The sequence below is a fragment of the Zingiber officinale genome, chromosome 8A (genome assembly GCF_018446385.1).
Source record: "Zingiber officinale cultivar Zhangliang chromosome 8A, Zo_v1.1, whole genome shotgun sequence".
Taxonomy (NCBI): Eukaryota; Viridiplantae; Streptophyta; class Magnoliopsida; order Zingiberales; family Zingiberaceae; genus Zingiber; species Zingiber officinale.
This window is the reverse complement of record NC_056000.1, coordinates 23,759,144-23,786,969: the sequence shown is the minus strand read 5'-3', so window position 1 is coordinate 23,786,969 and position 27,826 is coordinate 23,759,144. Positions and strand designations below refer to the sequence as shown.

Sequence of the window (27,826 nt, the reverse complement as noted above, 5' to 3'; positions counted from 1 at the left end):
TAAAGCAGACTATGGTGGTGAAGAGTGTGATCTTCTATCAGTATTTCATCTATGACCACCATGTAGAAACTATCAACCATAGTTGTTAGAATGATAAAGTAAATAAACATTGCATGTTTATCTAATGAATAATGAAGAATATGATTTATTTTTTTTACCATATTTAAATTGAAACACTAAATGTGAGAAACAAGACACCATATGTCCAAAAAGAACCCTAATGGCCTATTGAAAAAAGACATTATATTAACAGATAAAGTATATAAATATAAGAATGAGAGACAATAAAAAGACAACCAATTGAGTTATGAGATTTGTTAATTTACAAATTTAAACTAAACCTACTCACATAAAAAAAGATTACTATATATAAGATAAATATAATATTTTTATTATATTAAGAGAACAAAACTTATCAATCATCAAAAATCAAAGTCCTCATTATCATTCTCATCTTTATCATCAGACTCTTCAACATCATCATCCTCCTCCTCCTCATTCGCATCCTCATCATCTGTCTCAAAATTAGATTCCTTATCATCATCCTCATGAATTTCATTTGCAACCACGTCTATCGTTACTCCACTAGGATCCAGTAACTTTGGAATATTGTATTCCTCGATCTAAAATGTGTTCGCAACTTTTTTTTCTTAATATGTTATATATTTCCAATGTTCCTTAATTTTTTTCATACTTTCATTTTACAAACAACTCACTAATCAATGTTGTCATGTTTCAAACTAAGATATGAAACATAAATGCTTCAAATACTTATTGTGCCAACATAAATAATTCATATCTCTTGTACAATTTCTTATAATTTATTTCAATCAAATTAAATAATGGATGCACCTTCATCCTTTTGACAAGATTAAACTAGCGACATATAAAAAAAATAACTTGCAATTCTGGTTCAGGATACTATACCACTATAATTTCATTCAATAAATCATAAAAATAATTTCTTACAATTTCATCAATGGATGACTGAAAACAAACCTCACTATTCATCGTAGTTTTTCCATTCCATATTATTGAGTGTAAGAATTATATCCATTATGAAATATGTTCGTATCATTGATTTTAGACCTCATGACAGATGGATTAAAAATTCTTGCTCAACGTGAACTTGATTATTATGAACCTAAAGTCAAATAAATATATTTGAAAGTTGAGATTTAAATAATTTATAGTCTACTTACATATTTTTTTGAACCATAGTACAAATTCTTGATTATAGAAACGATCAAACTCATGTGTCGAAAGTTCAGAATATACGTTTTAAAAAATCCTACCATAAAAAAAATATAACATAAACAATTTACAACATAAGAAATACATAAAATAACAAATATATAGTAATTCAAAATATGATGTTACTTTTGTATAATTTAGTAAAATAAATATGAGGGTTGTTTGCCATTCCTGACTAGTTAAGTATCTATGTATACATGGTCCCTCATCACACGGCCCGGTCGCGCAAGGGGCAATGCCCCCATCACACAACTAGGACGCGCATGGGCCACACCCCATAGGGTTGCGCAGGATAGATCCAACGGACTAGTCGTCGGATTTTCCCTCTAGGATATAGATCCGGTGGTAATTCGACCTTCAGATCTGCACGACTGTTAGATCTGCACAAATCTGTTGGTCTAGCCATCAAATTTACATCCTGCGACCAAGAGAAAAATTACCTTTCAGATCCGCACCCGTGTCCATCACCCTTTGCAAATCTTCTAATGCTTGAGAGAAATCCAAAAAATTTGTCTAAGTGTGAGTGAAACGAGGAGAGGAGAAATTGTGTATAAGTATGCTTCTATGACGAAATATTTTCGTGACAAATTTGTCACAAATTTTAATTTTCATGGAAAAATTTACCACAAATTCTAAATTCATCACAAAATGTGCCATGAAATAAAAAAAAAAATATGGCAACAATTTGCCACAAGGTTCGTATTTATGGCAAATTTTATGGTAAAAATTAAAATTTAGGAATTTTGAAATTAAATTTTAAAAATATTTTGGATAAGTGTTTTGGAAAATATATTGGATGTGTAAGGTTGCTCTCTCTATCATTTCATCAAACTGATTTTTCAAATTGCCAAAACTCATTTTTAATTTCACTCCTATTACTCATGATTGAATCAAATGTCATATTCTCTCTCTCCTCTTCTCTTATTCTCTTTCTCTCTTCTCTTTCACTCATTCATTGGTTTTAGTTTGCCCCCACAGGCTTAACTGAGTTGGTAAGTGGTAGGTTGATTGTCACATGAGGTCTTGGGGTCGAATCGCTGGGTTGGCGGGGCGTAAATCCCTATAACCTGTGTAAATTTACCCCACCCGTCACTTGCCTTCTCATTCACCATGATTTACGTCATCCGTGTTAGTCCTAGGGCAGACTGGCGGGGGCGCTGGGGCGAGCATATTGGCCTTTTTACCACATTCATTGATTTCAGTTCGCCTCAACGGGTTTAGCTGAGTTTGTAAGTGACAGGTTGATTGCCACATGGGATCTTGGGGTTGAATCTCAGGGCTAGCGGGGCATAAATCTCTATAATCTGTGTAAACTCACCCCACCTGCCACTTGTCTTCTCGGTCACCATGATTTATCTCCTCCGTGTTGGTCCTGGGCGGGCTGGCGGGGGCACTGGAAGCGAGTATATTTTCCTTTTGCCACATTCATTGGCTTCATTTCAGCCACTATTCCAGAGGCTAGTAGTCATCCGTGATTTACCTCCTCCGTGTTGGCCCTAGGATGGGTTGGCGGGAGTGCTGGGGGTGAGCGTAGTCACTTTTTGCCACCATTCATTGGTTTCAGTTTGTCCTCGAGCTATGGTGCAGCGGCGGGACATCCAGATTGTACCCAGATACCCACGGTTTGATCCATAACTATGACGAATTTGTAAGAATTTTTCCTCCAAATGAGGCACGCAACCAAAGGATGCTGAGATTCTGGGCTGCCCATTGTGAGTGCTTTCTGATTTACCTTGATGGCCGATGGAAAAATTCTTTGGAACCGAATTAATCACCATAGGACTAACTAAAATCATCATTCATTGGTTTCAATTTTTTTTTGGCCATATTCATTAGTTTCAGTTTTGAAGATGTTGATCAACGAGGGATAAAAAGTTTTGCTTTGTGCTTTTGTTCGGTTTTCAGTAAGTTCTCTCATTTGACGAAAGAATCTTTGGTAATTTACTAAAGGACGCATGTAGATTTCTAAATTTACGAAATAATCACCATAGGACTAACTAAAATCATCATTCATTGGTTTCAATTTTTTTTGGCCATATTCATTAGTTTCAGTTTTGAAGATGTTGATCAACAAGGGATAAAAAGTTTTGCTTTGTGCTTTTGTTCGGTTTTCAGTAAGTTCTCTCATCTGACGAAAGAATCTTTGGTAATTTACTAAAGGACGTATGTAGATTTCTAAATTTACTTAAAAGGCGCATACTACTTTAATATTTACCAAAGAACACACATTTTTAAGTACATATTCTATTTTATCCTTCTAACAAATTTGACTTTTATCTTTTCTTTGTAGTTTCTCACTCTCTTTTCTATTTCCTATCTCTTATGCATGCAACCAATCTTATTTTTCCTCTCCTCTCTTCTCTTTCCTCTCTTTTTTTTGCACGTGTGTATGCATAACATAGGCTTGATATATAAATTATATCAGACCCACAACATTTAGAGTTTAGTTAATTTTTTTATAACATTTTAATACATTTAGAAAAGTCAAATAATCAATAAATAACATGTTTAAACTATTTGTAACCCTAAAAATTGACAGAAACTGATCAATTATTTATTTCAGCTTCTAAGGAGTGTAAAATTATAATAATGATGAATCGACAAAAATTCTCATGCATGGGCCTGATATGAATCATATTAGGCCCACGTTAGGCTTGATATAATTCATATCAGGCCCAACGAGGAGGTTTTTTTTACTGATTCTTTCTTATTATATTTTAAGACATTCTAGAAGTCAAAATAAGCAATGGTCAAAATCCACTAATGGAGCCAGAGATCTCCAATTGTTCCCATTTCAATTTCTGTGTATTTCTGATGTTGTAAGGTGTTCAAATATGCTATCCATTATTTATTTTAACTTCTAGAAAGTCTTAAAATATAATAATAAAAATCAACAAAAATCCCTATACATTGAGCCTAATAAATTTCAAAAGTGATAATCCAAGAAAACCTGTAATTAAAGGTTTTAGTTTTGAAGATAACATACTTATGTATGAAAATTCAGCGAAGGAACCCATAGCTAACACCATTCTTTTGTTCTTCAGAATCCTTGCATTATGTCACAGTGCAATTCCTGAACCAGATGAGAAAACTAGTGGCTTTACTTATGAAGCAGAATCACCAGATGAAGCTACATTTCTTGTTGTTGCAAGGGATTTTAGCTTTGAATTTTGTAAGAGGACTCAATCTATTATATTCATTATGGAGAAATATTCATCTTTCGAAGATCTTATAGAGAGGTAACAATTCAGTTTATATGTTTTAATAGACAAGTTTCCTTTTTTATGAAGATCTTGGCAACTTGATATTTTATTCTGACAAAGGAAGTTCAAGATTCTTAATCTATTTGAATTCAAAAGCTAAAGGAAGAGAATGGCTGTAATTGTGTGTGATGCAAGTGGGAAAATTTTTCTTCTTTACAAAGTTGCTGATAGGTATGCCTAACTTTTATACAAAGGATTTTTTTATGATTGGAGATGTAATTTGTGTGAATTATGTCTTTAGTCAGATCTAAAATCACATCATGTAGGTGGTAAATACAAATTGAATTGTTACTGATATTTGATTTTTTAAAAAATATTTTTATTGAGCATCATTATATTTTTAGCTTCTGGAAGGTCTTAAAATTTAATCAGGAAGAATCAATAAAAATCCCAATACGTCTGCCTGATATGATTCATATTAAGCCTAACGTAGACATGATATGATTCTATATCAGACCCAACGTAGGCCTAATATAGAATCATATAATGCCCACGTTGGGCCTAATTTGGAATCATATCAGGCCTAACATGGGCCTAATATGATTCATATCAGGCCCAATATGTAGGGATTTTTGCTAATTATTTCTTATTATATTTTAATATCTTCTAAAAGTTAAAAAAATAATGAATAGCATATTTGAACTTCTTGCAACATCAAAAATTCATAGGAACTGAAATGGGCGCAATCGGAGCTCTCTTGGTCCATAAGTGGATTTTGATCAAAATTCACTCATGGACCTACAGAGCTCTAATTGCGTCCGCTCCAATTCCTATGGATTTCTAATGTTGTAAGGAGTTCATGTTGGTACGGTTCGCACTAACGGTCTAACCCAAGTTTTGATAAATGACAAGTAAGTTAAGTTAGGTTCTATCGTAATCTAACCACTTGATTGAGTGTGCAGGAAATCCAGCTAGGTCGACGGACCGACCGGATAGTTGGTACGAAATCTGGCTAGGTTGACGGGTCGACCGGATAGCTGGTATGGAATCCAGCTAGGTCGACGGGCTGACCGGATAGTTGATACGAAGTCCAGCTAGGTCAACGGGCCGATCGGATAGCTGGCACGAAGTCCAGACAGGCCGACGGGATGACCGAATATCTGGCAAACTGGTAAGTTAAGGTAAGTCACTCGAGGAGAGTGACCAAGTGAGGATGTGTCCTGGTTGGGGGGCAGTAGACATCGGTCCAGTTTAGGTCCATTTGGGATCCCTAATGTGAGACCTTGACTAGTTCTTGGTCCTAGGAAGACATGAACTAATTACTACTCTGCATTATTATTAAATTGTCCTAATACTTATTTTGTAGGATATTTCTGGACTAACATTGTTTTGCAGGGAATAAAATTACCTTTGGATGAACAATGTCTAAAGGCACCTTCAAGTAGTGAAGGCGCCTTCGTATTGTTCATAGAAAACGTCTTCTATGGCTATGAAAGGTGTCTTCCACAGGATAAATTTTGATACGCAACAGATAAGTGTCGGACTATTCGGGATAAAACTTGCCTTATTGGAGGTGCCTTCCATGGCTATGGAAGGCGCCTTCCCCAGCCTATATAAGGCAGGATCGACCAAGCAACCTACAACAACTACCATACGAGCTACTACGCATTCTTTTGAGATTCCGATTACTCTGGGCTCCTACTACGACTCTACTACAAAGTTGCTGTGTCTGACGACTGATCCGAGGACTTCCGATCGTGGCCAGAAACTGACATCGACATGAGAGCTCCAACTTCGATCCCTAAAGTGTCGGTTAATTTTTTTGTGTAATTAAATACTGCAAAAAGGATAAGTGCAGGGTGTTACACTTGTTCTAACTTTCCTTGTACTTCAATTTCCTCTTCCGGAGGTACCGGAAGAGGTTCATAGTGAATTACCCATCGTTAGATCTACAGGACCTAGGTCTTGGAGTAGGAGTCGTCGAAGGCTCCGAACCAAGTAAACCGCTTGTGTTCCTCTAGTGTCAGCTTTTCATGTTTTTCTTTTCCGCTGCATTCGCACTCTATTTTTTAAAAAAAATGTTAAAAAAAGAATTTTTGAAAATCACGTGATTCACCCCCCCCCCCCTCTCTCACGTGCGTAATCGATCCAACAAGTGGTATCAGAGCAGGTTTTACTCTGATTTGGTGCAACCACCAATCAAGCCGGGGGAATCATTTTTAGATTTTTTGTTCGCACTCTATTTGAATTGGTAAAACTTTACCTGTTCGGATAATTTTTTTTTTCGATTTTAATTTGAGATTGGTGCAACACCTCTCAAATTTTTCTATACTTTTTTATATATCTCAAACACTGCTAATCCAAGACCAAGTCTTGGTACCTCTTTTAGCTTTTTTTTCTATAGTTGTGAAATGGCACAACTTAAAGGATACAGCACCGTTTGTCCTCCCCTATGCAATGGTGACGACTTCCCTTACTGGAAGAAGCAGATGGAGGTGTACCTTAAGACCGACTTCGACCAGTGGTTCAGCATCACCAGAGGTTGCAAGGCTCCAGTCGATAATGCCGGAATCCCAATGGACCCGGAACATTAGAATCTGGAAATGAAGAAAAAAACGTAGATTGACTTCAAAGCTCTCAACACAATTCAGTGCGGGCTAACAAAAGAAGAGTTGAACCGTGTCGGCCCACATGAAAACACAAAGGAATTTTGGGACAAGCTAATAGAACTGCGCGAAGGAACTGTTGATGCAATCGACCCAAGTTTGATTGGTACGATCATGGTTTTGATGTGTGTGTCAAAGAGTTTAAGTTAGGCTTACATATGTGTGTTTGAGTCTTGCAGGACTTGGTGAAACACACATGAGGAGCTTGGTGCAACTAAGCTTGGGAAGCTCATCCTAGGGCTCGGATCCTTGAGTCGGTGAAGAATGGTGTGGAAGGCATCCGAGGGACTGCCGGATGAGGAGCAATGGAGTGGAGCCGAGGGAAGTGGACTTCAAGGCAACGTGAAGGATGACACAGAGAGGAGCCGTGTTAGTGCGGTTAGCACTAACGGTCTAACTCAGATTTTGATGAATGATAAATCAGGTTAAGTTAGGTTTGTCGTGATCTAACACTCTGATCGAGTGTGCAGAGAAGTCCAGCTAGGTCGACGGGCTGACCGGATAGCTGGCACAAAGTCTAACCGGGTCGACGGGCTGACCGGACGCTTAGCGAGAAGTCCAGCTAGGTCGACGGGCTGACCGGATAGCTGGCGAGAAGTCTAAGCGGGTCGACGGGCTGACCGGACGCTTGGCGAGAAGTCTAAGCGGGTCGACGGGCTGACCGGACGCTTGGCGAGAAGTCCAGACGGGTCGAAGGGCTGACCGGACGTCTGGTAGGTGAGTAAAGGTAAGTCACTCGAAGGGAGTGACTGTGAGGACGCATTCCCGGGAAGGGAACATTAGGCATCGATCCGACTTAGATCCATTTCGGATATCTAAGTCGAGATCGTGACTAGATTCCGGTCTCGAAAAGACGAAATCTAAGTCATACTCTTTTTGCTAAACTATAAACTGAACTAACACTCTGTTTTGCAGGTTATAATTTATAAATTTGCCTCGGACTAACCTTGTTTTGCAGGAAAGATGCTCCTTGGAAAAAGGTGGTCCGGGCACCCGGAGGGGATCCGGGCGCCCGATATCTGGGCGCCCGAGAGGCAAAATTTATCCAAACACGGCGTCGCCACGTGGAGCTCACTGGTTGGACCTGTCACATCTCACCATGGCACCCGGAAGGGATCCAGGGTGCCCCGAGCTTTATATAAAAGAAGGGGCAGAGGCAAAGCTTCAACAACAGCTCAGAATCTGCTTTCCTACGCTCCTGCAACGCTGCGAAGTTCCGACAATGTTGTTCTTCTAATTTCTTCTTCTGTTGGTATAGCTTTACTTTGTTTTTCATTAGCGTTCCTGTATTAGTTTGTAATAGTTATCGAATTGCTAGTTAATTGCCCATCGAAAGCACCCTCATGTGCAGGCCTTGGAGTAGGAGTCGACACAGACTCCGAACCAAGTAAAATTGGTTCTGTGTTAGCATTGATTTTCTTTTCCGATGCGCTTACTCTTATCGGAATTTTTGTAATCGATATTCACCCCCCCCCTCTATCGAAACTTCACAATCCAACAGATCCGCGGGCTCGGGTGCATCTAAGGGACGAAGGCCGAGGAAGAGGACTTCAAGGGCAACTCCGGAGAGGATAAGTGTGTATGTGCAGTCTTAGCAGTCGACTGCTCAGTCGACTGGCAATGAACAGAAGCATTCTGTTCGCTCAGCAAACATCTACCAGTTGACTGCTAGTTTTAGCAGTCGACTCGTAAATGACCATTGGTGCTGCAAAGTAGCTGTTGGCTACCTCTAACGGTAGCACCAGTCGACTGATGGTTTTGCCAGTCGACTGGTGCCGAGATGAGTTGATATGATGATCAACTCTCTCCTCTTATTTATAGGAAGCTTTGGGGCTTGATGGAGACTACTGATTATTGTTGAATCACTCCTTGTCATTGTCTAAAGCTTCCAAGCCTACTCTCTTCCTCCTAAACCTAAGTTCATCTTGTAAGAGGAAGAGAACCTTGTGAGAGGTTGTACTCCACCGAGAAGGAGTAAGCTCTAGCTGGAGATTGCCAAGGATTGATCCACCAAAGGATCAAGGGTTCGTCCACCTCAAGGACACGTCGTGGAGTAGGAGCAAGCAATCTCCGAACCACGTAAAGGAATCGTGTTAGCGTTTGTGCTCTTACTTGTTTATTTTCATTGCTTTAGTTTTCGTATTCCGCTTGCGTAACTAACCTTGTAGAGAAGAATCGATGTTGGGGGTGGCCTAGCTATCCAACTCCCCTTCTAGTCAGCCACCGATCCCTTACAAGTGGTATCAGAGCAAGGACGCTCTTCAACGGACTAATCGCCAAGAAGAGCACTTCATCAAAATGGCCGGCTCAAATATTCATCCACCCAAATTCGAAGGAGACTTCTCTTGGTGGAAGAAGAAAATGGAGGTATTTTTCAAAACCGATTTTGACATTATGCTAATCATGAAAAGTGGTTTTGAAGAGCCCAAGGATGAACGCAATGAGACAATCGACATAACAAGATGGACCAAAAGGCAAAAAGAAGAGCATCTAGCAAATTTCAAGACAATGCATCACCTACTACATGTTCTTCCACAACAAGAAGTAACAAGAATTGAAAACTATACAAGTGCCAAAGACTTGTGGGAAAAGCTAGTGGAGCTTCATGAAGGGATATCAGAAGCAAAATTGGCAAAAAGAGACCTCCTTCGAACTCAACTCAACAATATCAAGCTTGAAAAAGGAGAAAAGGTATCAATTTTACATTCTAGAATTAAGGAAATTATTAATGGACTAACAAGTGTAGATGAGACACTTTCAAATCGAGACATGATGATGAAAGCCCTAAATACTTTCCCAAGAACCACAACTTGGAGCTCTATTGTAGATTCATACTATATATCAAAGGACCTAGAGAAATCCTCTCTAGATGAACTCTTCTCAACAATGGAGCTTCACAAAACAAGAGTTGAAGGATTAGATGGAGAAGCTCATAGATCAAGAGGAGTAGCCCTTGTGGTAAACAAGGGAAAGGGAAAGAAGAAGAAATCTTCATTTCTACCATCCTCTGACTCCGAAGAATCAAGTGCCTCAATGGATAGCGATCAAGAGGCATATATGGTAAGAAAAATGAGAAGAGCATTTAAAAGGTTTTCAACTAACAAATCTCATGTCAAGAAAAACTAAAGAAGCAAAAGTAGAACAAGGAGGGTCATTTGCTACAATTGTCAAGGAGAAGGACACATAAGAGATGATTGCCCCCTCTTAAAGAAGAAGGAAGATAAGAAGAAGTCAAAATAAAAAGGGAAGAAAGTCAAAAACCTAAAAGCAACATGAGATGATCCATCGTCATCGGAGGAAGAAGAGCACCATGTTTCCCATTTTGCTCTAATGGGAATTGATGATGTAGCCTCCACCTCATCCAAATAAGAAGAAGGAAGGAGCTCAAGTGAAGATGAAGAAGGGAGCTCAAGTGAAGGGGGAGGGCAAACTTCGGATTCGGACATCTCGGTAAGTGAGGTATACAATCTTCCTCCTCATGTTTTAATTAAGATCATTAAAAGTACAAATGATGATTTGTTAAGGAAAAAAGGGAAAATAAAACCTTGAAAAATGACATTTGCATGCTTAAAGAAAAATTAGAATCCATGTCTATTAGGGATGATGATATGCATGCTTCTTCTACTAATTCAAATGATTCATGTTTAGAAGAAGAAAATAAGGTTTTAAGGGAAAAGGTAGAATACCTTACAAATTCCCTTAGAAAATTTGAAATTGGATTCAAAACACTAAACATGATAATTGGGAGCCAAAGGGCAAGTTTTAAGAAAAACGGGTTAGGATACAATGAACCAAACAATGAAAAGACCTACCATTGTCTACTTGCTAAGGGCAATCAAAAACCAAGACCATAGATAGAAAATGGATCCCTAAGGAATATTTGGTTAACCCAATTAGAAAGAATTTCTATTGGGTGCCAAAATCAATCCTCAAGGGTTAGAGGATTTTATGTCAAGTCAACCATGGAAATCATAATTCAAATCCTTAATAAATGGTTGACTTGAGACCTTAAAGGGGGAAAATATTTGGCTAGCCTTGATAGAAATTCATGATCAAGAGGGGTAAGTAGAGGTTACCTTTATCTCACAATGACTTGCACTATTTTCTAACCATAAATGTGAGATGATAGGATAATACAAATAATTCACATATGCTTATGGCATTTTGATGAGTTATGAAATGTATCAATTTTTAGTGATCATAGGTCAACTATGGGGAAAGCAAATGTTTAATTAATGGGCATCTTGCCCATAGAACATAGTTGGATATTTCAAATGTTTTGAAAACAATTCTATGTGTTATTTGTAGTGGATAGTTATTTTGAAACATATGAATTCAAAACTAGGGTTTAATTTGATACAAACTTGAGTGTTTTTCAAGGTGTTTGAGTTTTTATCAAAACTTCAAAAATATGATGAATTTTCATGGAAACATATTTTTCCTTGTTAAAGAACATTATAATAAATATGTGTTCAAAATTTTATGATTTTTCGAATTTTCTCGAATTTTTTTATGCATTTCTGAAGTTGACTTCGGAAGGCTGAAATTCAGCTTAGTAATGTGCCAGTCGACTGCAACAGATGCCAGTCGACTGGTACCTGTTTTCCAGCATTGTCAAGCGCTGATTTTGGGAAATTTTAAGTCCACATTGATACCTTGGTATGTGTATATGTTTGGTACAATTTTTTGATGGTGTCAAAGGGGGAGAAATGGGAAGGTTTAAGTTAGAAACATAATTGAGTGCAAAACTTGAAAATTAAGGTTGAAGAGCATATGTTAAGGGGGAGCTTGGGAATTATGCTTCATGTTTACATATTGCTTTTAATTTTCATGTTGTTATTAATGCCTAACTTAAACGTATTACCACACATCAAAAAAGGGGAGATTATTGATGCAATCGACCTAAGTTTGATCGGTACGATCATGGTTTTGATGTGTGTGTCAAAGAGTTTAAGTTAGGCTTACATATGTGTGTTTGAGTCTTGCAGGACTTGGTGAAACACACATGAGGAGCTTGGTACAACTAAACTTGGGAAGCTCATCCTAGGGCTCAGATCCTTGAGTCGGTGAAGGATGGTGTGGAAGGCATCCGAGGGACCGCCGGACGAGGAGCAACGGAGTGGAGCCGAGGGAAGTGGACTTCAAGGCAACGTGAAGGAGCAATGGAGTGGTGAAACACACATGAGGAGCTTGGTGCAACTAAGCTTGGGAAGCTCATCCTAGGGCTCAGATCCTTGAGTCGGTGAAGGATGGTGTGGAAGGCATCCGAGAGACCGCCGGACGAGGAGCAACGGAGTGGAGCCGAGGGAAGTGGGCTACAAGGCAACGTGAAGGATGGCACGGAGAGGAGCCGCGAGCTCGGGTGCATCTGAGGGACGAAGGCTGAGGAAGAGGACTTCAAGGGCAACTCTGGAGAGGATAAGTGTGTATGTGCAGTCTTAGCAATCGACTACATAGTCGACTGCTCGGTCGAATGGCAGCGAACAAAATCATTCTGTTCGCTCAGCAAACAGCTACCAGTCGACTGCTAGTTTTAGCAGTAGACTGGTAAATGACCGTTGGCAGATCGTTGGTGCTGCAAAGTAGCCGTTGGCTACCTCCAACGGTAGCACCAATCGACTGATGGTTTTGCCAGTCGACTAGTGCCGAGATGAGTTGATATGATGATCAACTCTCTCCTCTTATTTATAGGAAGTTTTGGGGCTTGAAGGAGACTACTGATTATTGTTGAATCACTCCTTGTCATTGCCCAAAGCTTCCAAGCCTACTCTCTTCCTCCTAAACCTAAGTTCATCTTGTAAGAGGAAGAGAACCTTGTGAGAGGTTGTACTCCACCAAGAAGGAGTAAGCTCTAGCCGGAGATTGCCGAGGATTGATCCATCGAAGGATCAAGGGTTCGCCCACCTCAAGGACACGTCGTGGAGTAGGAGCAAGCAATCTCCGAACCACGTAAAGGAATCTTGTTAGCGTTTATGCTCTTACTTGTTTATTTTCATTGCTTTAGTTTTCGTATTCCGCTTGCGTAACTAACCTTATAGAGAAGAATCGAAGTTGGGGGTGGCCTAGTTATCCAACCCCCCTTCTAGTCGGCCATCGATCCCTTACAGGAACCAGTGACACCAAGGTAACAAAGAGAGGTTTATTTTTAAATAAATTATTTAATGTCAAAATGCAGGAAGGTGAGACTGCCAGTCAGCTGCACGTGAGGATAAAAGATATCCTCAACTGACTCCACACAATCGACCATCAATTAGAAAATTGGGACCTGATAAGGTATGCCTTAAACGCATTTCCTCGAAATGCACTGTGAGCTTCCATCGTGGATGCCTATTGGATTTTGAGGAACTTGTCAAAGTTAAAACTAGATGAATTATTTTGTGAACTAGAACTGCACGAACAGACTAACGCTAAATCCGAGAAAGGTCTTGCTCTTATTACAGGATCATCAAAAGATAAGTCCAAATCCAAGCTAGAACCTGAAGACGAGTCTGACCCAGACTCATATGATGAAGAATACTTGGTAAACTTGGTAAGAAAAATATTCACCAGGAGAAACAAGAACTTCACCAGCAAAGACTTGCAGAAGATCAACTCCACTTCCAACTCTAATAATAAGAACGTGACCTGCTTTGGATGCAACAAGAAGGGGCATTACAAGACCAACTGCTCAAATCTGAAAAAGAAGAAGACCCTCAAAGCAACGTGGGACGAATCATCCGGAGATGAATCATATGGCAGAGAACCGAAGCACTCCAACTACCTCACACTAATGGCGCACGGTCCAAAATCGGAGAGTGAATCAAAAGACGAATCCGAACCCAAATCGAGCCATGAGTCTGCACTCATTTCCAAAGGTTCCGATGAGATATATTTTAGTTTAAATAAAAGGATCTTTAAGATCATTGCATGCTTGAATAGAAAATTAACTACTTATGAAAATAAAATAAACGAACTAACAAAAGAAAATGATAAACTTAATGAACAATTAAAATTGAACTCAATAATTGAACCAATTTAAACTGAAATCCCAACTCAAGCTACAAAACTTGAAGATGATAATTTCAGATTGAAAAATGAAATAGTTAAACTAAAGGAATTACTTGAAAAATTCACAACTAGATCCGAGTACCTCGAGATGATACTTGGATCACAAAGAGCTGTGTACAACAAGTTCAGACTCGAATATAGGCCCAGCTCAACCAACAAATCTTTTATATCTTTAGTTAACCAAAAAAAAAATCAAAGTAAAGCCTCGGTTCCTAAAGTATGTCTAACCGCGCAAGTAAGACTCGATCAATATTATATACCTAAAGATAAAATTTATTATATAAATCAAAAGACTCTCCCTTAAATTCTAAAGTTAAAACTTCAAAAATGAATACAAAACAAAAGAAACCCCCTAAATTATTTAAACCTAACTTAAATAAATATAATATAAACAAAAACTATAATCAAGTATACTATAACTATAAAAGTAATCAACATAAACCAAAAACTTAAACTCAAAATGTTCAATAATTCAGGGGGAGACTCCAAATTAGTTAACACCTCCAAAATAATAACTTACCCGATAGGGTAATTAGGAATAATCTAAATAGGGATAATAGTTTAACTTGACAAAAGTACTGGTGAAGTTTTGGATGATAGTAGATTAAGAAAACTATGTCTATACATGTTTAGGAAGATATGGTTTCAACCTGGTGCATTTGGCTTAGTGGAACTAACTGAAGCTGCCCCTTACAGATCCTAACTAGTTAGACCAAGATTTTGTATTAAGTTCAGTGGATAGGACTATTTGGAAAACCCCGAAGGCATGGTTACTCTAATGATGTCCAAGTGATTCACCATAGCCCAGAAGTTTATCCAAAGAATGTCTACTTATTGAGCCCAAAACTAAATCTGAATCTAATACAAAGTTAAACTCAATCCTAAAATTGAACTTAATTCATCTCACAAAATCATAGGGTTCCTTGATTGAAAATATAGATCGGATGAGATGACTAAGAAGCAAAATTAAAAATTAAAAATTAAAAATTAAAATTAAAATTTAACTTAAAATTAAAAATTAAATTTAAAATTAAAGTTAAAAATTAAAAATTAAACTTAAAATTAACATTTAAAATTAAAAATTAAACTTAAAATTTGAAAAAACAAATCTAAATTGATATTAACTCCTACCTATTATAGGAAACCAAGTAGATATTGGACAATGGTTGCTTCAAACATATAATGGAGGATTACACTAAGTTCACTCAGTTAACATACAAAAACTTAGGAACGGTTGCCTTTGGAAACAACAATAAACTCAAGGTAATTGGAGTAGGTAATATTGAACTTAACTCTGATTTTATTGTTAAGAAAGTATCACTTGTTGAAAATCTCAAATACAACCTTCTTAGCATTAGTCAATTCTATGATTCTGAATATAAGGTTAGGTTCTTATCCTTTAAATGCCTAATTAAGCACTTAGATATAACCCTTCCATAAGTCTAAAAGGGTTTAGAAAAGACAATATCTATGTAATTAACCTAACCACTTCCTCACACAAGTGTCACTTAACACAAAAGGAAGAAATTTGGTTATGGCATAGAAAAATGTCACATATAAACTTTAGAAATCTAAGTAAATTAAATTGATTAGTTAGAGGCTTACCAAAATTACCTAACTTGGACTCAATAATTTGTAATGTCTATCAACAAGGAAAATAAACAAAGTTTACCCATAAATCAACTAATCAACTTCAAACAAATTTAATACTAGAACTATTACACTTAGACCTATTTGACTGCCATGGGATCAAATCAATAAATGGAAGTCTATATGACCTAGTAATAATAGATGATTACTCTATAATTACTTGAGTAAAATTCTTAAAAAATAAGGATAAATCATTTGAAATCTTTAGTAATTTTTGTAAACAAATTGAAAATGAAAAAGACCAAAAAATTAAAAGAATCAGAAGTGACAACGGAGGTGAATTTAGAAATCACAACTTTAATCAATTCTACCTTGAAAATGGTTATCATCATGAATATTCATGCCCTAAAACACCCCAAAAAAATAGAATAGTAGAAAGAAAAAATAAAACTCTACTTGAAGCCTCTAGGACAATGATAAATGAAAGAAACCTGCCAAAATGTTTTGGGTAAAAGTTGTTAGCACAGCCTGCTATGTACAAAATATGACAACTATAAACAAAATTCATAATAAGACATCATTTGAACTCTATTATAATAAACAATCAAATATTAAATACTTTAAAGTATTTGGATGTCCAGACTATATACTAAATACAAGAGAATGCTTAGGAAAATTTACCTCAAAAATAGAAAATTGAATCTTTAATTTGTAGGCTACTCACTAAACAGTAGAAGTTATAGAGTATATAACAAAGTTACACTAAGAATTGAAGAAACTTCAAATGTAAAATTTGAAGAATTTAACCAAAACTTAGGAAAAACCCAGAATCAAACAATCAAATTTGTTCGAGGTACCACTAGTCAAGGGGGAGCAAATGAAAACCTAAGTCACGAAGAAGAAAATCAACCTCAACTGAATGAACCTACTAGAATCATAAGAGTAAACCCAAATCATCCAATTAACCAAATAATTGGCGACTCAGACCTAAGAGTTCAGACTTGGTCATCCTTTAGAAATTTAAGTCAAATATCCTTGATCTCAAAAATTAAACCCAAAATGATAGAAGAATCTTTACTTGACCCAGACTGGATCATATCCATGCAAGAAGAACTAACCCAATTTGAAAGAAACAAAGTCTGGGACATAGTACCACCACCTAATAATAAAAAGGTAATAGAAAAAATGGGTTTTTAGAAATAAACTAAGTGAAAATGGAAACAATTCTTAGAAATAAGGCTAGACTAGTGGCTAAAGGGTTTAGTCAAGTCAAGGGACTTGACTATGATGAGACCTATGCCCCAGTAGCTAGACTTGAATCTATTAGAATGCTACTTAGCTATGCAACCCATAAAGATTTTAAACTTTATCAAATGGATGTTAAATCTACCTTTTTAAATGGGCTAATAAAAGAAGAAGTATATGTATGTCAACAACCTAGATTTGAGAGTGTAGATCATTGTACCTATATCTTTAAGCTTAAAAAGGCTTTGTATGGTCTTAAACAAACACCTAGAGCCTGGTGTGAATGGTTAACATCCTACCTTATTTCTAAAGGGTTCAGTTAAGGATAAATTGACCCAACCTTATTTGTAAAGTCAATCAAACAAGATATATTTATAGCCTAAGTATATGTAGATAACATAATCTTTGGTTCAACTAATTCAGAATTCTTATAAGAATTCATAACCTTAGTGGAACAATAATTTAAAATGAGCTTAGTAGGTAAACTAATTTACTTTTTATGTCTACAAATTAAACAAACTAATGAAGAAAATTATGTCTACCAACAAAAATATATTAAGGAATTACTTAAAAATTTGGAATGGAAAACACCAAAGAAATAAAAACTCCAATGGCAACTAACACAATCTTAAATAATAACCCAACTGGAAAATCAGTTGACCTAGAATACTATAGAAGTGTCATAGGTAGTCATCTATACTTGAATGTAAGTCGACCTGACATTTTATTTACAGTTTGTTGGGTTATTCGGGCCGCGAAAACCGCTTTTTCCCGTCGCGGAAACCCCGAATCACCCTAGCCAACGGATCTCGTGCGAAGAAAATATTTCAAAAACTAAATTACGAGTACGAGTTTCTCCTTAGATCTACTCCTAGATCTACATGAAACGAGTTATACCTTTGAAGCGAAGCCCTTCGCGTTCCCGCTCGACCAAACGGTGCCGGATCTCAAGAGTATCAAGATAAATACTCCTCTAGAAGTATCCACACGAACACGTAGGTGGAGAAAACCACACAAAAGGTGTGCTAGCACCTATGTGTGGTTCGGCCAAGTTGAGGAGGAGAGGGAGAGGGAGAGAGCTCCAAGAGGAAGAAGAAGGAATAATGCACTTGAATGAGGAAAATCAATTTTCATCCCCATTCAAAAGTGGCCGGCCATATTCAAAGTGTAACTCCCAAAATTGCATTAAGTGCAATTAATGTGAAGCTATTAAAGAAAATGGCTTTGTAACTTCCATGAGGTGGCACCCATGATGATGTGGAGTAACATCATTGGTCCACATCAATGCCAACTCACAAATGAGATGGCATAAAGTCAAGTCAAACTTGACTTTTAATCTTCCTCTCAAGTCAAGTCAAACTTGACCAAATCTCTTCCATGGTTGATCTAATCTAACCATTTGATTCAAGCCAACTTAATATAATGAATCTAATTCATTAAATTAAGTTAATTTAATGAGTCATAATCTAAATTAGACTCATTGAATACATGAATCCACTTGAGTCCAACTCAAGTTAGCCCAATTAGGATTACTCTTAATCCAATTTGATTCATCAAATGAATCTAATCCTCTTGGCTCATCATATGAACCTAATCTCCATCTAATTGTCCTTAGTGTGTGACCCTATATGTTCTTGTAACATTGGCAATGCCCTAAACCCATTTAGGAGCATAAGTAATGAGCGGTATCTAGCAACACATTATTACTACCCAAGTTACAAGAATGTTGAGATCCAACATCACCTTGTGACTACTAATTGTGACTCCTCACAATATATGACAAGTGTCCTTCTATCCTAGACATCTAGATTGGTCAATGTGAGGCATAGACCGTGTCATCCTCTGACCAATCTAAATCTTGAACTCCAAGTAGACTCACTAAATCAAATGAGCTCAATATCCTATATTGACTCATTTGGGCATGGCCATGCACTTCGTGGTCTCACTCTATCAAGAATACCGATGTCTCTCCCGTCATATAGGAGGGATAGATCCCATCTACATCACTCACATCCCTCTGCATAATTTGTTATATACCCAGTAATCACCTTTATAGTCCACCCAGTTACGGGTGACGTTTGACGAAACCAAAGTACATAACTCCTTATATAGGGATTTATGGTGACTTCAGGTCTAAGGACTAGTAGTCATACTAATAGTCACATGAGAAAGTATATGACACTCATATAACGATTCATGATACTTTCTCATGGCGGGTCATTCAGTATACATTCTCTAATGTATACCCATGTGTCAACTTGATATCTCTATATCCATGACTTGTGAGATCAAGTCATCGAGTTGACCTACATGCTAGTCTTATTGCATTAACATTGTCCCTGAATGTTAATACTCGACTAGGAATGATAGTGTTCCCTATATCATCTCACTATCGATTCAACCAATCGATTGATATAGGTAAGAACCTTCTACTCAAGGACGTTATTATACTTAGTTTATTTGGCACCAATACAAGTAAGTATAATAACCAAACAAATTCCTTTATTAATAAAAATATGATACAATAAGTCCATAATACAATCATCAAATGATTGACTCTAGGGCTCTAGCTAACAATCTCCCACTAGCACTAGTGTCAATCAGTGTAGGCTCTAAGCCCAAATGACCTAGTGTGACCATCATGCTTCCTCTGTGCCAAAGCCTTGGTCAAGGGATCTACGATGTTAGCCTCTGTAGGTACTCTGCAAATCTTCACATCTCCTCTCTCGATGATCTCTCGAATGAGATGGAAGCGCCGTAGTATGTGTTTGGTCCGCTGGTGTGAGCAAGGTTCCTTCGCCTGTGCTATAGCTCCATTGTTGTCACAATAGAGCTCAATGGGGTCAGCAATGCTAGGAACCACCCCAAGTTCAGTGATGAACTTGCCTCCTTTGCTGCCTCTGATGCAGCAATGTACTCGGCTTCTGTTGTAGAATCAGCTACTGTATCCTGCTTCGAACTCTTCCAGCTGACAGCACCACCATTAATGCAAAATACGAACCCCGACTGCGATCTATAGTCATCCTGGTCGGTCTGGAAGCTAGCATCACTATAACCCTTTACAGCTAGCTCATCATCGCCTCCATATATCAAGAAATATTCTTTAGTCCTTCTTAAGTACTTAAGAATATTCTTGACCGCTATCCAGTGACTTTCACCAGGATCTGACTGGTATCTACTCGTCATGCTCAAAGCATACGAGACATCAGGATGAGTACATAGCATGACATACATGATAGATCCTATGGCTGAGGCATAAGGGATCTGATCCATGCGGTCTCTCTCCTCTCTAGAAGAGGGACCTTGAGTCTTCGAAAGACTCACGCCATGTGACATCGGCAGAAATCCCTTCTTGGAGTTCTGCATGGCAAACCGAAGGAGTACCTTGTCAATATATGTACTCTGACTTAGGCCAAGCAATCTCTTAGATCTATCTCTATAGATCTGTATCCCTAGAATGCGAGATGCCTCACCTAAGTCATTCATTGAGAAGCAACTCCCTAGCCAAGTCTTGACAGACTGAAGCATAGGGATGTCCTTCCCAATGAGTATTATGTCATCCACATACAATATGAGGAAGACAACTATGTCCCCTACAACCTTCTTGTAGACACAAGGCTCATCTTCGTTCTTGATGAAACCAAACTGTTTGATTGCATCATCGAATCGAAGATTCCAGCTCCGAGAAGCTTGCTTTAGTCCATAAATGGACCTTTGCAGCTTGTATACTCTGCTAGTATGCTGTGGATCTACGAACCCTCAGGTTGTGTCATGTACACATCCTCGAGCAGGTTTCTATTCAGAAACGCGGTTTTGACATCCATCTACCATATCTCATAGTCATGGTAGGCTGCAATAGCAAGCATGATCCGAATGGACTTAAACATCACTACTGGAGAAAAGGTTTCATCATAGTCAATACCATGAATCTGCTTGAAACCTTTAGCTACCAAGTGACCCTTATAGATAAGTCCATCCATGTCAGTCTTTCTCTTAAAGACCCACTTACACTCAATGGGTTTTACCCCTTCAGGTGGATCAACCAAAATCCATACTTGGTTGGTGTACATGGATTCCATTTCGGATCTCATGGCCTCTAGCCATTTCTCGGAATCTGGTCTTATCACAACTTCCTGATAGGTGGTAGGCTCATCCTCTATGAGCATAACGTCATCATGGTCAGACAAGAGAAATGAGTATCTCTCAGGCTGACGACGTACCCTATCAGACCTGCGAAGAGGTATGTCTACTTGAACTGGTTGTTGTTCCTCAACTCCTTGTGGAACAACATCATCCACAACACTTTGTGGTTCCAGTTCAATTTCCATCGAGGCATCAGTGCTATTGTTCGTATCTTGAACTTCTTCAAGATCGAACGCGCTCCCACTAGTCTTTCTAGAAACAAAGTCCCTTTCTAGAAAGACCCCAGTCTTTGCCACAACTACCTTGTGCTGACTGGGAATGTAGAAGTAATATCTCTTAGTTTCCTTGGGATATCCTATAAAGTAGCACTTGTCGGATTTAGGTCCTAACTTGTCTGAGACTTGACGTCTAACGTAAGCCTCACAACCCCAAATCCTCATGAAAGACACCTGGGCATCTCTCCCAGTCCATATCCTATATGGTGTCTTTATCACAGCCTGGGATGGAACTCGTTTGAGTATAAAAGCGTGCGTGTCTAGAGCAGAGCTCCAAAGGTATGTCGGAAGAGCGTGGTGACTCATCATAGATCGCACCATATCTAATAGGGTACGATTCCTCCTTTCGGATACACCATTCCACTGTGGTGTTCCAGGAGGAGTGAGTTGGGATAGGATCCCACACTCTGCTAGATAGTCACGAAACTCATGGCTAAGGTATTCTCCACCTCGATCGGATCGAAGTATCTTAATACTCTTGCCAAGCTGGTTCTGTACTTCATTCTTGAATTCTTTGAACTTTTCAAAGGATTCAGACTTATGTGTCATCAAGTACACATAACCATATCTACTGAAGTCATCAATAAATGTGATGAAGTATCTATAACCGCCTCTAGCAGCAACATTGAAAGGGCCACATACATCACTATGTATGAGTCCTAACAAATCAGTTGCTCTCTCGCTGTGCCCACTAAAGGAAGTCTTGGTCATCTTTCCTCGTAGGCATGACTCGCATATCTCATATGATTCAAAATCAAATGAGTCCAACAAACCATCCTTATGGAGCTGGGATAAGCGTTTGTCATTTATATGACCTAAGCGACAGTGCCAGAGGTAGGTTTGGTTCATGTCATTTGACTTGAACCTCTTGGTATTTACGTTATAGATAGGCTCTCAAGGTCTAGAATATAGAGTCCGTTTATCAGAGGTGCACTACAATAGAACATATCGTTTAAATAGACAGAACAACATTTGTTATTTATAGTAAACGAGAAACCTTTCTTGTCCAAACAAGAAACTGATATAATGTTCTTAGTTAATGTAGGCACATAACAACAATCGACTAACTCTAGTATAAGCCCAAAGGGCAGAGATAGACAGTAAGTCCCTACAGCAACAGCAGTAACCCGTGCTCCATTGCCTACTCGTAGGTCCACCTCGCCCTTTGTCAATGCCCTGCTATTTCTCAGCGCCTGCACATCAGTACAAATGTGAGAAGCACATCCAGTATCTAATACCCATAATGTAGAAATAGATAGATTGACTTCTATAACATATATACCTGAAGTGGAAGCCTCACTTCGCTTCTTCTTAAGATCCTCCAAGTATACCTTGCAGTTCCTCTTCCAGTGCCCGGTCTGACCGCAGTGGAAGCAGGTAGCATCCTTGGCGACCCCTCCTTTAGGATTCAGTGCCTTGCCTTTGCCCTTGGCTTGGGACTTTCCCTTGCCTTTGGGCTTGCCCTTGCCCTTATGTTTCTAAACCATCAGAACAGTGTTGGGCTTAGCCTTCTTAAGGTTTAGCTCAGCAGTTCTTAACATGCTAAGCAGTTCGTTCATATTGTAGTTTAGAACGAATTGACTGTAGCTATCCGGCAAGGATTGCAAGATCAGGTCAGTAGCCAGCTCTTGGCCAAGAGGGAACCCCAACCTTTGTAGGTTCTCTATGTACCCAATCATTTTGAGTACATATGGGCCTACGGGAGCCCCGTCTGACATCTTGCACTGAAACAGTGCCCTTGAGATCTCAAATCTCTCATGCCTCGCTTGTCCTTGATACAGCTGACGAAGATGTTTAACCATATCATAAGTGCCCATTAACTCGTGTTGCTTCTGAAGCTCAGAGTTCATGGTCGCGAGCATTAGACAGGACACATCTAATGCGTCATCTTGATGCTTCTTGTAAGCATCTTTGTCAGCTCGCGGGGCATTGGCAGGAGGAGCCTCCGGAATGGGCTGCTCCAGAACATACAGTTTACGTTCTTGGGTGAGAACTATTCTCAGGTTCCTGTACCAGTCCAGGAAGTTTGCTCCATTGAGCTTGTCCTTCTCGAGGATAGATCGCAGGGAGAAGGTGTTCGTGTTCGACGTCATGGCAATTCTACAACAGAAATAAATGCAGAAATAAGTATCATATTCTTAATCATTTAATTAGACCTTTAACTAAATGATGCTCCCACTGAATTCTATAATTCATGTGGGACAAGATCCACATCATACTAACCCTTGAGTTAGCTTTGGCTAATACGCCCAAGACTTAGTATGATCGGTAGGTAACGATTACCAATTAGATCTCTATGCAACTCTTGTTTATAGAATCAATATCCGCATTTATATTAAAACTCGAGTTAGCTTTGGTTAATATGCCCGAGAGTTAATATATATGTGATTTTGACCTAACTTTCCAACCGTTGGAAGAATGCCTATAGTTATACTCGATCCAACCGAGTTAACTAGGAATACTCAATCTAATTGAGTTATACTCACCCATGCGTTGATAGGTGGGACCAAGATTGTCCCTCCGTACCCTACCAAGATAGTATGTGTTGTTATGCTTTGGCAGATTCAACAACTACATGCGATCGAGGTAGTAGTAGGTATCACGGCACGGTAGGTATTAGAGTTGACATGATTTAGATCTAATCTAAATGATGATGCGTATCAAATACTTGATTTAGATCTAATCTAATCGTGGGGTGCATCATGTGCACGATTTAGATCTTATCTAATCGCTAGGCACTAATTAACTACTTAATTAAACATGCATCACATACATATAAGCAATTAATTAAATTATTTTGTGATTGTGTTATGGTCGTACTACGATCTTCTCAAGCCAATGAGAAGATCGGATGGTCAACCTAAGGTCAACAGCTTCTCAAGCTTCTTCCTTTGACCACCTTGTGTTGCTCGCGCCCTCCTCGTAACTCCGTCTCGTGTGGACCTTCCACCGCTTCAAAATTACATTACAATTTTGAAACTCGAGTTACATTCGAGTCTAAATCTAATTTACAACCAGAATAAAAAGAGGGCATGACGCGCAGGTCGCGAAAAATAAAATAAATAAAAATAAGATACAGCATGCACATCACATAACGGCACGCAGGCTGTATTATGAATTACAACACAATTCCAAATCCAATTTGGGTCATTTGGACCATGACTATCACAAAATTAATATATAATTCAAAATTATATATTTTTCATAATTTTCAGTAATTTTTTTATAATTTTACAGATTTTATGAGTAAATTTTTCCCGGCGGTCCCGATTAGCGATTTCGGGCGCAATCGTGAAGCAAATCCCCTTGCGGGGTTAGGGGCAGTACCCCTACCCGTGATCTAACCATTGCGAGTTGCTCCTAAGTGATCCAAGAGCGCCTTAGCCCGCTGTCCCAAAAGATTTTGGGTCGAAACATTACCGTTTTGGAAAATTCTTCTCGATAGTCGAAGCCTACAAGTGTCGAAACACTTGTGCTTCGCTTCTACGAGAAAAATACCCATAAAATCATAAAAATTAGGAAATTCACATAATGTTACAGTATGCATATTTTTCACAAAAATACTAATTTAAACTTGTACTCACTTCGCACATGGCTCTGATACCACTGTTGGGTTTTTCGGGCCGCGAAAACCGCTTTTTCACGTAGCGGAAACCCCGAACCACCCTAGCCAACGGATCTCGTATGAAGAAAAGATTTCAAAACTAAATTATGAGTACGAGTTTCTCCTTAGATCTACTCCTAGATCTACATGAAATGAGTTATACCTTTGAAGCGAAGCCCTTCGCGTTCCCGCTCGTCCAAACGGTGCCGGATCTCAAGAGTATCAAGATAGATACTCCTCTAAAAGTATCCACGGGAACACGTAGGTGGAGAAAACCACACAAAAGGTGTGCTAGCACCTATGTGTGGTTCAGCCAAGTTGAGGAGGAGAGGGAGAGGGAGAGAGCTCCAAGAGGAAGAAGAAGGAATAATGCACTTGAATGAGGAAAATCAATTTTCATCCCCATTCAAAAGTGGCCGGCCATATTCAAAGTGTAACTCCCAAAAATTGCATTAAGTGCAATTAATGTGAAGCTATTAAAGAAAATGGCTTTGTAACTTCCATGAGGTGGCACCCATGATGATGTGGAGTAACATCATTGGTCCACATCAATGCCAACTCACAAATGAGATGGCATAAAGTCAAGTCAAACTTGACTTTTAATCTTCCTCTCAAGTCAAGTCAAACTTGACCAAATCTCTTCCATGGTTGATCTAATCTAACCATTTGATTCAAGCTAACTTAATATAATGAATCTAATTCATTAAATTAAGTTAATTTAATGAGTCATAATCTAAATTAGACTCATTGAATACATGAATCCACTTGAGTCCAACTCAAGTTAGCCCAATTAGGATTACTCTTAATCCAATTTGATTCATCAAATGAATCTAATCCTCTTGGTTCATCATATGAACCTAATCTCCATCTAATTGTCCTTAGTGTGTGACCCTATATGTTCTTGTAACATTGGCAATGCCCTAAACCCATTTAGGAGCATAAGTAATGAGCGGTATCTAGCAACATATCATTACTACCCAAGTTACAAGAATGTTGAGATCCAACATCACCTTGTGACTACTAATTGTGACTCCTCACAATATATGACAAGTGTCCTTCTATCCTAGACATCTAGATTGGTCAATGTGAGGCATAGACCGTGTCATCCTCTGACCAATCTAAATCTTGAACTCCAAGTAGACTCACTAAATCAAATGAGCTCAATATCCTATATTGACTCATTTGGGCATGGTCGTGCACTTCGTGGTCTCACTCTATCAAGAATACCGATGTCTCTCCCGTCATATAGGAGGGATAGATCCCATCTACATCACTCACATCCCTCTGCATAATTTGTTATATACCCAGTAATCGCCTTTATAGTTCACCCAATTACGGGTGACGTTTGACGAAACCAAAGTACATAACTCCTTATATAGGGATCTATGGTGACTTCAGGTCTAAGGACTAGTAGTCATACTAATAGCCACATGAGAAAGTATATGACACTCATATAACGATCCATGATACTTTCTCATGGCGGGTCATTCAGTATACATTCTCTAATGTATACCCATGTGTCAACTTGATATCTCTATATCCATGACTTGTGAGATCAAGTCATCGAGTTGACCTACATGCTAGTCTTATTACATTAACATTGTCCCTGAATGTTAATACTCGACTAGGAATGATTAAGAGTAGTGTTCCCTATATCATCTCACTATCGATTCAACCAATCGATTGATATAGGTAAGAACCTTCTACTCAAGGACGTTATTATACTTAGCTTATTTGGCACCAATACAAGTAAGTATAATAACCAAACAAGTACCTTTATTAATAAAAATATGATACAATAAGTCCATAATACAATCATCAAATGATTGGCTCTAGGGCTCTAGCTAACAAGTATGTCTTCTAGGTACCAAACCTGTGCTACAGAATCTCACTTAACTAACGTAAAAAAAAATTCCAGATATCTAAAATGAACTTCAAATGTAGGAATTTGGTATCCTAGAACAACCAATTTTGAACTTATAGGTTATTCTGACTCAGACATGCTGGTTGTAAACTAGATCGTAAAAGTACAAGTGGTGAGTGTCAATTACTTGGCCCATCACTTGTCAGCTGGTTTAGTAGAAAGCAACATTATGTTGCCTTATCTACTACTAAGGCATAATATATGTAAAATATCGAAAAAGGGCAGATAATAATAAGGGGAATTTTCTAAAAATTTTAGAAATTTTTTGGGAATTTTTCGGAGCTCGTATGGACAAGTTTACTTGAATAAAAACGGGGTCCGGAAAAAGCCTGTTTAGACTACCCATTTAAGCGAGGATATGTTTATTTTTATAAATTTCTTTTTCTTTATTTTCCTCTTCCTCGTCATTTCTTTCTCTCCCGCGAGCCCGACGCCCATTTGCCCTAACCTCCGAGCCGAACAGCTCCTCGTCGGTTCCTTTCTCCCCTCGAGTACAAAGCCACTCCTCGTCCCTGAGTCGATCCTTTTCATCTCCTTCCCTTTCCTCACCGAGCCCTAGCTCCCCTCTGCCTTCGCCTCTTTTCCTTTCTCTCGGCAAAGTCACAGATTTGTCGATTTTCCCCTTCCCTTCTCCTCTGCGCGCCGACACCCACCCAGCGCCACCTTGCTCCGCCACTTCGCTGAGCCGCGCGCCGATCTCCGGCCACTGTTTTGTCTTTCCCGAAGCCCTAGCATTGTTTCCTTGCCGTGGAGATCTGCAAACACGCCGAACAGCATCGCCGCCTCCCAAATCCAGAGTCGCACGCTAACCTTCTACTCTCCTCTGTCACCCTCTTCTTGTCCTCTGCACTGTGTGTCGCCGCCCCTGTTGACAT

At 38.7% G+C, this 27,826-nt stretch overlaps 1 protein-coding gene across 1 annotated transcript; it reads right to left on the bottom strand.

The window, feature by feature from the left end:
* Positions 1 to 422: 422 nt before the first annotated feature.
* Positions 423 to 27,826, bottom strand: LOC122010608 (glutamic acid-rich protein-like). Its single transcript, XM_042567125.1, has 3 exons — positions 27,762 to 27,826; positions 27,400 to 27,706; positions 423 to 623 (listed from the first exon to the last, which is right to left on the bottom strand). Exons 1-3 carry the CDS (start codon positions 27,824 to 27,826, stop codon positions 423 to 425), a joined length of 573 nt encoding a protein of 190 aa, XP_042423059.1.

Bases quoted from the DNA above. Each gene is read 5' to 3' on its own strand.
- LOC122010608 (XM_042567125.1), bottom strand. From the start codon at position 27,826: ATGTCAACAGGGGCGGCGACACACAGTGCAGAGGACAAGAAGAGGGTG. The intron at 27,707-27,761 runs GTTAGCGTGCGA...GCGTGTTTGCAG, and splicing joins GTGACAGAGGAGAGTAGAAG to ATCTCCACGGCAAGGAAACA. The intron at 624-27,399 runs GTTAGGGCAAAT...AACACATTTTAG, and splicing joins AGGAGCTGTTCGGCTCGGAG to ATCGAGGAATACAATATTCC.